This window comes from Gouania willdenowi, chromosome 5 (genome assembly GCF_900634775.1).
Source record: "Gouania willdenowi chromosome 5, fGouWil2.1, whole genome shotgun sequence".
In the NCBI taxonomy this organism is placed as follows: Eukaryota; Metazoa; Chordata; class Actinopteri; order Blenniiformes; family Gobiesocidae; genus Gouania; species Gouania willdenowi.
Window position 1 is genome coordinate 20,760,771 of NC_041048.1, and position 14,239 is coordinate 20,775,009.

The window sequence follows — 14,239 nt, forward strand, 5'->3', positions numbered from 1 at the left end:
GCTGCTCAAATGGTCCTTGACGGTCACATAGTTTTCAAATTGCATACTGACAAAGATCAGCCATATCGATAAAATTTTACATATACTATTTTCCCACCTGACCTGTCGGGACATAAACATACAAACTACACAGATCAGTTTGTAATCTGCACGATGTGCTATGGGGCACCGGTTGTAAAGTTGCACATGCTAAAATGAAAAAGCCACTTTTTGCAACATTTAGCAACAAAACCACGTTAATGTGATATTTTTCTTCTGCTACTTTTGACCAGTTTCACAGCAATATTTGTGAAATTTGTGATACTTTTCTTCGTAAAAATGTAATGTCAACATTAAATCTAGATGTTAAATTAAAACCTTAATGTTAAATATAAATACAATTGTTAAATTTAAATGTAAATGTTAATTTTAAATCTAAATGTCAAATGCTAAATCTAAACGGCGAATTTGATTATTAGCTAAAGAATTACTTTCACCTGTGACACTGAGATTTAACATTTATACTTAAGATTTGGATTTAACATTTTGCATTTAGATTTAACATTTATATTTAAATGTAACATTCAGACTTAACATTGACATATTTTAATAAAAATATCACACATTTCACAAACATTGCTGTAAATCTGGTCAAAAGAAGCTCACATTTTTTAAACGTGGTTCGTTGCTGAATGTTGTGAAAAGTTCATTTTAGCATGCGCACCTTTCTAATCGTCGTCTTATAGTCTTCATATGAGGCAACAGTGGTTTACCTCTTGTCCTCAATGCTGCTTTTATGATAGAAGTTCTGTAAACTCTAACATTAACTGTAAGAGTGTGAAAACTGTGTGAGAGTGTGTGTGAAAATGTTTGTCCATGAGTTCATGCCTGATGATTAAGAAGCAGGTCAGATCCATCACATTGTTCCTCATCAATAAATGTGAAGTTTCTTTGCCACAAATGTTTTAATGACATTTTAAAGGATAAATAAATAAAAGTAATACATAAGGGTTTGAAATGCATAAAAAAAACAACTTATCGTATTCAGGTGAGGCAAGCAGGATTATTTGAATATGATGAAATACTTTTTTTTTTTTTAAACACTAATGGCTTCTGGCTCTTTTATAAATTGTAGGTGAAAAACTTGTGCTCCAGAAAAACAGTAAGAAATAAAAGTAAAAACCCAAAATATTTTTCCTCAGAGTAAAAATGGTAAAGTTAATCTCTGGCACCTTGTTGCTCATAACAGAAGAAAGTTAGGTAATAATACAGTAATAATACAGTAATACAATGGCGCCGTCTAAAGGCTGTGGTAGAAAACAACAGCAAACAGCATGGCCTCCTCAGGCATGAGTCAGTGTCCTGCTGCTTCAGCATGGCTCACAGCATGTCATCAGCAAACAGTTCTAGCCACGGTGTGTCTTCCTCACCTTTCTACTGTATATTGATGGAACATTAACATGCATTTTGGTTCATCCTTATTTCCTGTTATGCAGCATGTTAATATATAAGCAATGCGGTTTTAATAACATTTGTCAGCATGCACGAAAACCAGTGATCCACTGGAGATTCTTGCTGAAGACTTTTGGCACGGCCCATATGGTGTGCTGCTTACTTCAAAAAGGGTTTGGGACAAAGTTCTTCATGTGGCATGAGCGAGAAGAGAACCCTCTGCAGATTGAGGCGGGATTGTCACTTCCCTGAAAGTGGCTTTTTGTCCGTTGTTCTTTGTCTTTGCCGTCATTCCCGTCACTATTGCTTTTTCAAGCTCGGTTTAGTTTGGGATAGTGCAAATCGAAGGAGAACACTGACACCTCCACCCACATCAAAGCACAATGAGGATGAAGTGGCACAGACTGCGTAAATGCAACTTCTCTGGATCTTTCCAAAAATGGAAACTCAACAACGTAGATCCAGATAAGATTAGCTTTGAACACTTCATTTAACACCCTGAATACATGTTTGAAAAAAAAAAACACTTTAGTTTGTGTCCGACAGCTGATTTTCTCCTTGTCTTAGGAGACTGTTCAAAGTCTTCCTATCAGGATTCTCGGCTCTACAAACCACTGCCCTTCATGCTGACTGCTCAGAGCTGAAACGTAAGAAATGTTTCATAGTCTTTGAGAAATGGTAAACCAAATGTTTTGTGGTGTAGCGGGAAACTTCTTTGGCAACTCAGAAAGAGCAGAACAAATGCCAGAACAGGAGGGTGGATGAGTTAGTTATGAGTCAAACACTGAAATCGGTTCTTGAAGAACAGGAGGCCATTTTTGGTGTGGGTGGCATCGGAGGAGGCGGGGGGATAGCGAAACTTGGCGTATGTCTTGTCACTTTCTGACTGGCTAATCCACGGGAGCTTGATTTTGGTGGCATGATTGACGATGACGTCGTCACAAGAGCCCACGTGGAGAGATCCAAGACCGTCAATGAAAAACTCTGGAGAAGAGGAAAGAAGTGAATCAGAAATTGTTAAAAATCAAGCACAAAAAGACGAAGCAAATAAGTTGTAGGCTGAAGCTTATTATACCTAATAACAGCATTACAGATACAAATGGCTTAAAAAACATCCAACCCATTGTAGCTGATGTAAACGCTGCTGCTTTATAGAATCGTGGATTTTATTTCCATGAGTTTGTGTTCCTTTGACAGTCGACATTAAAAGTGAAGTCACGGTTCGATGACAACAAAGCACTTTCACCTTTGACAAAATGACATAAATTATATGTGTATGCCTATAAATAAAAAGTAGTTACCAATAATTTAAAAACCACCAACTTAAAGTCCCTTGGTCACCATTTAGTGATTATGTTGATTACAGACCCTTAATTGTGTATCTACCAATATTTTTTCTAATTATTATTATGTCGATCTTAGCATAAAAATTGCATTTTTGTGAAAAATCTTGGGGACACTCATAGGGACACATGAAAGTCATCAGAAAATGCTTTGAGGCTTTCCTTATGAGAGAACTCGTAGGGACAGAACAGGAAGACAAAGTGAACTCCCTGGAATTATTCCAACTAATATGGTTGAATGTGCATCCCTAACTCATGCTTCATTCATTAACATATTAGCATTAATGGTGGACGTGCTACAAATGTAGTTTTCCTGTAGAGACAGAGTCATGGGCTCCCACTCTGGCATCATCAACATGCTAGAGACAGAGATTTCAGGAATTAAAAAAAATGATGAACTAATTCATTAATTGATTAACAGTTACTGGAAACCTAGCATTGTTTGGCACTTTTCTCAGCAGACATTTACATGATTTCTTTCATGGAATAAGATGATAACAAAGCATATGATGTCAAATATTAAAAGAAAAAAAGATTTAAAAAACAAAACACCAAAATACCTTTTTTTTCAGTCAATGACTGAAATATTTCCATCACTGAGTAGGTTTGTTGTACTAACCTAGATGAGCTACCCTGGTGAGCCGGGGGTCAAAGCCGATCTGCTGAACTTTGTCAGTGCGAGCTAAAAAGAAGTTAATGACGCCATCGGTTACAACACAGTTGGGGAAGCCTTGAATGATGTGATGAAAGCCTCTCCTCATATGTAAACAGTCTCCATCGTCCTCTCCGGGCTCGATGGAGATGGTCTGTCTGTAGGTGGCAGTGTAGCCTGTGGCTTCACGCACTGCTCCTCCCACCTGGACACACACACAAAGTGACATCACAGCAATGATACATGCAGTCGACACTGTTCCTGGTCAGGGGTTTAATCCTCACCAGGTCCAGTGTGGTTCTCTCTAACACATCCACCAGCTTCTCCAGTTTGGTGTTGGCCGTGAAGATGAAATCATCATCCACCCACAGCACATACTTTGTGGTCACCTGGGAGACGGCCAGGTTTCTTCCTGCAAACCAACCCTACGATGCAACAGACCAACGGAAACAGTCATAAGTGAAGATGACAGTAACACTTTGTGTTTCGTGCTCTTTACCTTTCCAAAGGGCATGATGTAATGTTCGATGTACGGCCCTGAGATGCTTTTGGGATTTTCGCTGTCATCAGCTATTACTATGGTGATGGTAGGATAGTATCTCCTGATGCTGTCAATGAGATCTTGAAGCTTATCATACCTCAGGAAGGTCTTGGTTGCTATGGTCACGAGGGCACTGACATTGTACTCTGTACATGAGACACAAAAGGTAGCTTTAAAACACTCGTATAACACAGTAACAATAAAAAGATTGGCATGGACCATATTTCTCAAAGCAGGATCATCAGAAATGTGGAATCTGTTGGCCCTGAACGCAACATGAGTCAAACGTCATAATTGGGGGGCGGGGTTAGGGTTGGTAGGTGTTGTGGGAGAGCATTGGTGTTCGTGCTTGAGTTGGTGCAGGGGGGTTAATAGGGATATAAAAAATAAAAGCACACAATAAAAATCTGCTGTGAATTTTTTTTTACTTATCTGAGCTCTACGCCCCCTCTCGCTATTCCACTCGTACCCTCGATGATACAACTTGTGACGCTTTAATATCGCAATTTCTTGTCGCACGATATATTGTCCCACTTTTAAAGAAATACTGCTAAATCCTACTTAAAAGATTAGTCTTGTGGAAGGACAGAACATACGTCGGGGAGGTGTTGGCTCTGTCCGAACATTCAAAACCAGTCAAAACATAATTCTAAACACAACTCAAATAGTAAATTAAACCAACTTAGATTTAACACACACACACACACACACATTATAGCAGCTCTGATTACCATGTTTTTCTCTCAGTCTGTATATTTATTTGAACTCTATTTAGTTTTTTGTACTTACTTTTTGTTTCTGTTTTTAAATGATTACATTAAAAAAAAAAAAAAAGTTTGAACTAAACCACAAAAAGTAAAAAATAAAATGAAATGAACCCTTAAGAGGGATTTTTTCATACATTAAGTCTGTATTCCCAGGCCAAATTGGCTGGTGTAAAACACCACACTATTGTTCAATCCTAACTATTGTTTGGATTGAACTACTGTAAGGATTGAATCGCATATATTGAACTGGGTAGTAACTTTTTATGATTGCAAACCAAAATTCTTGGACTTTCCTTTTCGTGTTCAGCAAATTTATGATCTAAGCTCAGGGCTTGATGTTCCTGCTTTGTGAAACAGATGGACTGCGCTGTTACCTCCTTTAGATCCAGTGTTATAAAGTTTAGGAGTCACACCGTGGTGAATTTTGATAGTGAAGACAGCATGATGGCCCTCTGTGTCGAGCTGCACTGCACGGCACAACAACAAAAGTTTTTATTAGGTTCATTAGAGCGTCGTCCTCCTGCACAGGCTGCCAAATGTACAATTACAAAGCAAAAAATACATACATGTGTGTCCAATACATTGTTTTTTTCTTCTGTGCCAATCTTTTTGTTTATTATTATTTATGGTACAAGCAAGGATGCTGCTAGTATGATACTTTACCATGCAGCTCTAACCAAGTAACCAAGTAGTCTAGACAAATGATGACTGAAAAATATTCCTTTATTTTTTTGGGAAAAAAAACTAGAAAATACTGAACTATTTTCCTTTTATTTTTCATTGTCAAAAGAATCCCTTGAAAAACTATTCAAAACAATGCAATTTAACTAAAAATAAATCTTGAATGAAATAAATAAAGGAATAATACAAATGAAGAAGAAGCTTATTAATTTAAGTTCTGGTTCTATAGTAAACAATGCAAAACTACATAATAGTTCCTTTTCTTTTTAAAATGCAACTGAAAATGTATTTTGTGCCTTAACAATTGGACTTTAAAAAAAAGTAAACAGTCATTGCACTGTATTTATGTCAAATATTTGTTTGGACCAGCAGAGGGCGCTGGTAACCCAGTGGTCGGTTGGCATGCAGATATTCTAGCAGTGAAGAAGAGATGCTATGCTAGCAGACAGAGCTAATAGAAAAAACGTGACTTTTACAGATATTCACGTAATATTACAGATAATCTTTCGGTGCTAAAGGGGTAAGGAATCATTTATTAACATATTTAAGAGTAGAAGGCGGTCTGCTGTTTAAAAGAAGTACTGCAATTCAATTTTCAGAGTATCGATGTGAACCGTGATACCTATGAATCGATTTTTAACTGCCTTACGATTAATCGTTACATCCCTAATCAATAATGGATTATTAATTGAATAATCACAGTCCCTATATTCATATTCAAATCAAACTGTGAGGTACATATATATACTACTCAAGTAGAAGTACTATTACTTGACTGAAATAGTACTCAAGTGCAAGTACAAGTAAGTCATACATAAAATACTCAAGTACAAGTAAAAAGTAGCTAATTTAAATAGTATTCAAAGTAAAAGTTAATAGTTACTTTCACCCCCCTCGTTTATTTTTGGTGATAAATCTTGCCACTGTTCCCTTGTATACAGTAAATATCTCATGTAGAAACTTAAAGAGGAAGAAACCAAATCTTGGACAACTGGAACTTCATTTATTTTCCACAAAGGCATCTGTATCGAATAAATGGTTTGTCAGAATGTACAATTCTTTTTTTAAAATTAAAAAAACACCAATAACAGATGCTATGTCGTCATGGGTTACATACAGCTTGTAAATCTTCTGGCGATGCTCTGAGAAAATAACCAGCATTCTGTGCTATTTTGGCACCGCATCAAGTTTAATCCGATTGGTCGGCTATGATGTGATGCATTTGATTGTTGTCTGGTCATTTTAATTTCTGTAGTTTCACAATGTCCGTTGATCATTTTAAAACAAAAAATAATAATAATTTATTCAGTAACAGTTGGGTGTAGAAATGTAATGAATTACTTTACTTCTTTTAAAATGTACTTACGTATAAGTAAAATTACTGATTAAGGAATATACTCGAAAAAGTACAAGTACCCATAAAAGCAACTCAATAACACTAATGTGAGTACTTCCGTTGCATTCACCTCTGCTATATTGTGTGTTTGAAAGGAGAAATATTTTGCCATATTTTTGAAAAACATTTCCTACATGTAAACTGAGCCATACAGTGGTACACTTGTTAGGATGCAATGAATGCCCAACAGAGATGACACCGGTAATAGGAGTGTGTAAAAAAGGTTGATCCCTAATGCCAATAACTCATTTAATAGTAGTTTAAACTACTGTAGGTGAAATAATAAGCAGACAATGATCCATGTATGGGTGCCCACCTGTGTCTGCAGTGCTGGGGTGAAACAGTGTGTTGGTGTAGGTGACAAACTGCAGCTGTCGGTTCAGGTTGGGCAGGAGGCTGCTTGAGAGAGCCATGTGCATCTCACCATCACCTTTGATTTTCACACCGTCCACCTCTGCTGCCACGTTCAGCGTTCCCAGCGTGGCAGTGATGTTAACCTGCAAAGGGATGGAAGTGAAAGCACAGTGGAGTGAGTGGACGGTGCACAAGTGAAAAAGAAAAAAAAAAGGCTAAAGTCAATACGAACACAGTGAAACACTCACTGAGTGATGGTCTCTGTCTGTGTCGTGCAAGGCCAAACCTAGAAATATTGAGTAATAGTAGACTTAATATTTACACATAATTACAATTCATTTGACATATTCATTCACATATGCTGACCAGGTTTAAGGGGAGTAGAAGTCTTTCCCATAGGCCGGTACACTCTAAACAGCTGGTTTCCGTTCATCACACATCAATAGAAAATGAAAGACTCCAATTAACGTAACCCACTAACACTGCATTTTAAACTCCTTTAAATATTAACAGTGGTTTGGATTTTTTGGAATTTGGTTAAAATCAAATTGAAAATCATTTTAAATCTACAAACAACTTTAAACTGGGACAAACTACTATTTGGTTCATTATATACGTATATACAAAATGTCTGTTTGGTATGCTGAGTTTAGCAGCATGAAAATTGATCACAAAAAGATGGTTAAATTATTTATCTCCGAACTTGGATGATTGTTATAATTTGATATGTGCAATTTTTGTTATGGAACGAATCACATTTCATAAAAGACGCCAAATAGACAAGTTAGACAAAATCTGGGGGAAATGGACCGTATGAGCCGAAAAGCAAACAGCACAGGTGAGTCTCACTTCAGGCCCACCTGGGATGATGATTGTTTTTAGGGGCCGTACATCCACCCCCTGTGTGGGATACTGTAGGGGATTGTTAGCCTCTGCGATAATCAGCAGATCAGCCGGAGACTTTGACCTGTGAGAACAAGTTTACATCGTGAGGATAAAAAACAACATATAAAACATCCAATTGCAATCAAAGACCCAACCTTTAGAGTTTTTTTTTTTTTACAGAGAAAAACTTACCTGGGAATTAATACCTTTATTATATATAGATTATATATAAAATAAACAGTGCTGCTTTGTGTGTCTGTAATGAATATTACAGTAGTGTGTAGAGAAGGAAGGCAACTATTATTTGCTTAACTTCGGGATGACAGTGACTTATTACTCACTTAACATTAGCTTTAATTGAAGTGGGCCCTTTAAGCCTTATGTACTCTCGCTCTGGATCTTCACTCACACACTAATGGTGACCCCTGAGGTGCTTAATCAAGCTCCTGAGCAACCAATCTCCCTCAAAACATTTTTACATTATCGCTTAACAAATCCTCTCCTTGGAATTTTGGAAGCATGTGCATTTAATTCTTGATTAGATGTTTAAAAAAAATGATAGAAAAATGCTCACCTTTTCTGAAAACTCTGGTACTCTTTGGCACGTCTCTTCTTCATCTCCTCCAGCTCGGACGCCTCAAAGGCAGTGTGCAGAGGGTGAGCACTCACCCTCGGGAACAAGAAATGGGCAAAGGGCAGATTTACTCCTCCACTTTCCCCCTCACACACACAGCCGTTGCGTGCCAGCAAGCTGCAACACACGCACACACACACACACACACACACACACAGGTTTTAAATGTTTAAAAATGTATTCACGCAAAGTCATGCTAGGAGATGGATTAAAACATTACTTCTCACAGTAACAGAATACTATCTAATTTAATTTAATTCTCAATATTTTAGTCAAAGTATTTCAATTTGGCATATTTAGTTGTAAAATGTCAGAGTGACCGCTAGGGATGAAAATTGATAAGAACTTAGCGATTCCGACTCCATTATCGATACTCCTTATTGATTCGATTCCTTACCGATTCTCTCATCGATTCTCATTGGGTGAGGGAATTAAATAATACAAATGGATTTGTTTGCTTTAACTCTTTATTATATTATCTTTGTCTATTTAATTTCCTGCAGGGATATCTGCTCTCTTTTAATCCACCAGGTATAGATTGTTTTCACTGGATAATAATATATACAAAAGCACTATACAGAATTGATGAATTATTATTATCGTTATTAGTAGAATATTTACAGTGCTCCTTTTGAACTCGAACAACTTGATTTAAAACTAATTCAGACATGAAACAAATAATTATTCTTTAAAAAAAGAACATATTAACCAAAAGTACAGCTGTACTTATTATGTATTTAAAAGGTAAAGCTTTAGTTTAGCCTTTGTTTACATTTCTATAAATGGACCTTCAGAGACGCCGTCCCCGTTGTTACATGTGATATCATCAGCCGTGTGTGTGTGAACGTGTCGTCTGATTACTTGTTATAAGGACATAAACTGGCACCGAGGTGTGTGTTCTTGCAGAAGTTTGTTGTTTTCGGAATAAAAGTCCGTGCAAGAAGCAACTTTTGCGCGAGTGCACAGAACCCGGAAGTGACTAGCGTAGCAACAGAGACACTACAAACACAGCACGGAGGACAATCACTAGCTAATAAACATAGCATAGATTGTTCATTAGAGATTTTATAGGATATACTGGGCATGTTTTAACTACTCCAGGAGCCCCGCCCATAAGCAAGGCTTTTTTTTTTAAATTCCCTCCTAGTGGCAGGTCAGGAGAAAGCAGGGGTTTAGCTACTCTTTAAGTAATCAGTAACATAACCTAGTTTGTTTTTAAGTAACTCGTACTGATAACTTGTTTTTATTGTTCAGTAACTAGCACAACACTGATGCTAGGATGGGCCAAATTTAGCCTGCATGTTGTAGCTATAGTAAACCTTTATTTACACAGGTAAGCAATAGAAAGTGTCTTTTTGTACGGTTGCCATACAGACAACCCTCGGTGCCATTTTTTTATGGTTACCAAAGTACAAGTACATAGCGTCTTAGGTTAGGGTTAAGTTATAACCCAATATCGCAACAATTTTAGGGTTAGGGTTAGGTTTAGGGTAAGGTTTAGTCTTAGTCACGTGACCTAAACTGGCTAAATACGGGCGTTGCGAACGGATAGATGGTCGGTATATTATTACAGCAACCGTACGGATAGCCACTGCCTTAAAGAAAAGGTTTTTATTCACAAAATCATGTGACAAGTTCAATTTGGCCTTAAATAGGAACAGCATTGATTCTTACCTGGCGACACTATCTCTCACATGAAAGGGGATGCTGCTTAGCCTCTGGTCTGGTTCTATGAGTCGGTCCTCCAGATGGTGCTCTACAACAATGCCTGACCTCTGCCACACGTCCACGGTGGTGTAGGCCCGGGTGGGCCATGTATGAAGGAGGGCCAGAACCAGCACCACAGACACCAAGATGGCGAGCAGCAACGTCTTCCTCAGGGATCGCATCCTAAAGTCTAGAGGAACAGTGATGTATAAATGAGAAATAAAACTTTTATTTCGACAGAATATTTTTGAATCTATAACTAAAGAACGGCTTGATAGTAATCAAAGTTGTGATCACTAAATATGTGTATTCTTATAATTTATTCTTAATGCGCTAGTAGGGATGTAACGATTCACTCAACTCCCGATACGATTCGATTCACGATACTGGGTTCACGATACGATTCCCTCACGATTTATTTTACAAAATGGGACTGTAGACAAATTTTTTTTTTTGGGAAAAAAACTCGAAAATACTATATTATTTTCCTTTTATTTTTCAATGTCAAAAGAATTCCTTGATAAACTATTCAAAACAATGCAATTTAACTAAAAATAAATCTTGAATGAAATAAATAAAGGAATAATACAAATGAAAATGAAGCCTATTAATTTAAATTCTGGTTCTAAAATAAACAATGCAAAACTGCATAATAGTTCTTTTTCTTTTAAAAGTGCAACTGAAAATGTATTTTGTGCCTTAACAATTGGACTTTAAAAAAAAAAAAACCGTGATTACACTAATTTACGTCATATTTGTTTGGACCACCAGAGGGAGCTGGTAATACAGTGGTCGGTTGGCATGCAGATATCTTGCAATGAAGAAGAGAAGCTATGCTAGCAGACAGAGCTAATAGAAAAATGTGACTTTTACAGATATTCAAGTAATATTACAGATATTCTTTCGGTGCTTAAGGGGTCATGAATCATTTATTAATATATTTAAGAGTAGAAGGCGGCCAGAAAGAAAGTATTAGCAGACTCCGCCCGCCGCCTACACTTGTGGATAAAAAGTACTGCGATTCAATTTTCAGAAAATCGATATCAACCGTGATACCTATGAATCGATTTTTAACTGCCTTACGATTAATCGTTACATCCCTATGCGCTAGTATAGGTTTAGATGCAAAAATCATTTATGATGTATTTTGCATTGTGGTAAACTATGGTAAAATGTGGGCTTGTCAAGGGTGGCATATGAAGTGAATTCTCCTGTGCAAGCTTCTAGATGGACTGTGATTTATAAAGGCAAAAGTGCACGCATTAACATTTTTTGGGGCAGCACATGTCTGTATGTTAGGCCCAGAACTTTAGAAAGTGCAGTTGTTTTGTTGCTCCCTATTATTCTCCGCTCTGATTTCCCCTCAACGTCTCCCTTTGCTGCATTACAAAAAGCATGAGATGTTTCACATCTATACAGAAAGAAAGAACCCTTTCTTCCCTAACCGTGGCGTGGACTAATAATAGATCTTTCTGACACTGTGTGACCTGCAAACATATAGCCAGCATGCCTGTGCGTGCTTTGAGTTACTGCTATTTACAGTATTTCTGTCAGGGTTGGTTAGGGAGCTTCCAACATTTTAATGCAAGTCAGAACTGTTTGACTTTTTATCATCTTTTCATCAGAGTTTTGGAATAAGAACTACATTATCTGACAGAAGGTCAGAACAGAAAACTTCATTTATGTTAAGCGTTCAAATTACCCAGTTATTCTAAAAGAGCAGACCAAGACATTTGCTCGTGACAATGCTCGTGACCAAATGCTCGTGACCAAATGCTCGTGAGAACAGTCCCATGTGACTGTGCCTTGTAGTGCACAAAGCCTGGACCATGAAGATAGATGAGTTTGAAGAGGCTTGCACAGATCTCTGACCTCAGACCCATCAGCACCCTTTAGGATGGACTGGAACAGAGTTTGTGGGCCAAAATAAAATGTTCTAAAAATAGAAATAATGGGTTCAGACTCCCACAGAAACACTCTAACAGCAAAAAGAAAGCCTCTAGAGTAGAGCGGAAGTTATTAGAGCTTAAAGGCAGACAAATAATAATAAATTGAAATGGTTAACTGTTGGTGTGAATATGTGTGTCTATATAGTGTGTTGTCATATATCATCAGGGACTTTCTTTAGGTTTTACAACTCTTCGTTACTTTGTAAACAATCATGAATACATTGAAACGTGTTTTTAATTTTTTAGGTTACTTAATTTACAATAATCAGTAGTTTGTGGCTTTTATCAAATCCCAGCAGAGATGGGCTAAACCAAGGGTGTCTGACTGATGTTCAGGGGCCACAAGTTTGCTCTCAAGTGACCAAGACCAAAACAAGATGTTAACATTGAAATAAAAAAATATGAATTTCAATAATTTTGCACAATTAATTTCAATACTTGTACATTATACTTACATTTAGTACCTTATATTCGGTTTATTTCTGCTTGATTTCACACTTACTGTATCTAAATTGGATACTTTTGGGGGTTGGATTTGGCTGCAGGTCTTGAGTTTGAAGGAAGATGGATGCATGGAATGATGGATGGAATGATGGATGACAGCAGAGCAGCTCGTCTCCATGACTCCTTGCAGTGGCTATAGAAAGCTACTGTATACACACGGTAGCACGCCATGTGCCCTGAGCTTTGATTTAGTGTTATAATTAGCAACGATGGAAACAATGCTGATGACGATGACCATCTAAACCGATCTCAATAACCTCTGCTTTGTTTGTTCTTCATCTTGAAACGAGCTAATGGTGTAGATGGAGGTGCACTGTGGTGTGTGTGTGCGTCCCTCCCACAGCGCGTGCCAAATAAATGTTGCCATTTCTTTCTGGTACCATTGGCCTATCTGTTCTACACCATCACCGTCCAACATACACTTACATTTAAGCAATTAGTGACAATAAAGCAATCATCTGCAAAGATGGGGAGGGAATAAAGTGTCCATTGTCTACCATATGCCAGGACAACGTGCATGTACAACATATGATTCATGTGATATATCATTTGGTCAGAAATGAATGTTCATATGTCTTTGTCACCTTCTGTTATGGTAATCCAGTCTAATATGGACCCGCATACGTCAATGAGAGCCCTATAAAGGAAGGAAAACCCCCCACACCGGGGCTCACCTCAGTGAAGATGCGCCATGGAAAGGCCGTTCTCCTCGGTCCCCCTGGCCCTCGGTGCTGCTCCAAACAGGGCTGACAGAGGAAAGCTCTGCTCGGATGGAAACATGTGATGATCGCAGCACTGCAGGCTGTGGACGGGGCGCGCCTCCTGCAGCGCAGCGGACAGCCAGCCGCGCCTTAACGCACGAGCCCAGCGGTCAGCACTGAGCACGGACGCCGGGGGAGGCGTGCACGGGCGCGGGCACGTGCAGGACTACTCGGCCGCACCTTTTCCTTTTGGCAAAAGCCGCAGAAAGAAGCATTGCTCAACAATCTTCAACAAATACGTCATGGGTATCATACATAGAGCTATAACACCTTTCATTTTTCACACTGGGTTATTATTTTTACTCTAATTTAGCAACATTCTCCCATATTTGGCCTCAGAATAAAATAAACATAGCTACATGTATGATGGTTTATATATAACAGCTTGGTCTCTTGATAAATCAATAACGGAATAACTGTACCTTTGCTCATTTCTGCTGTAACACGCCTCAATGCTCTCACATCAGTTAGATGTTATTAAAAACTGCGAGATTTATGACGCCAAGAAACCCTAACAGAGGATTTATCCACCGGCGCCTCTAGAATCACAAGTACACCGCCCCCCTCATGTACTTTGGTGACTTAACCAAGCACACCCACTAAATTTAGCAACCACTTTGATAGACTAATAACG

General features: G+C 38.1%; 1 protein-coding gene across 1 annotated transcript; it reads right to left on the bottom strand.

Annotated features, from left to right (window-relative positions):
* Positions 1-925: 925 nt before the first annotated feature.
* On the bottom strand, positions 926-14,162 carry b4galnt1b (beta-1,4-N-acetyl-galactosaminyl transferase 1b). Its single transcript, XM_028447339.1, has 12 exons — positions 14,028-14,162; positions 13,519-13,791; positions 10,359-10,581; positions 8,625-8,801; positions 8,026-8,132; positions 7,414-7,451; positions 7,128-7,308; positions 5,109-5,201; positions 3,926-4,113; positions 3,711-3,851; positions 3,394-3,631; positions 926-2,415 (listed from the first exon to the last, which is right to left on the bottom strand). Exons 3-12 carry the CDS (start codon positions 10,571-10,573, stop codon positions 2,198-2,200), a joined length of 1,596 nt encoding a protein of 531 aa, XP_028303140.1. The 5' UTR covers positions 10,574-10,581; positions 13,519-13,791; positions 14,028-14,162; the 3' UTR covers positions 926-2,197.
* Between the last annotated feature and the right edge of the window lie 77 nt (positions 14,163-14,239).

Excerpts from the sequence above, each read along its gene's own strand:
- b4galnt1b (XM_028447339.1), bottom strand. The coding sequence starts at position 10,573 with ATGCGATCCCTGAGGAAGACGTTGCTGCTCGCCATCTTGGTGTCTGTG. Across the intron at positions 4,114-5,108 it reads TAACACTGGATCTAAAGGAG|AGTACAATGTCAGTGCCCTC; the intron begins GTAACAGCGCAG and ends TCTCATGTACAG. Across the intron at positions 3,632-3,710 it reads AGAGAACCACACTGGACCTG|GTGGGAGGAGCAGTGCGTGA; the intron begins GTGAGGATTAAA and ends GTGTGTGTCCAG.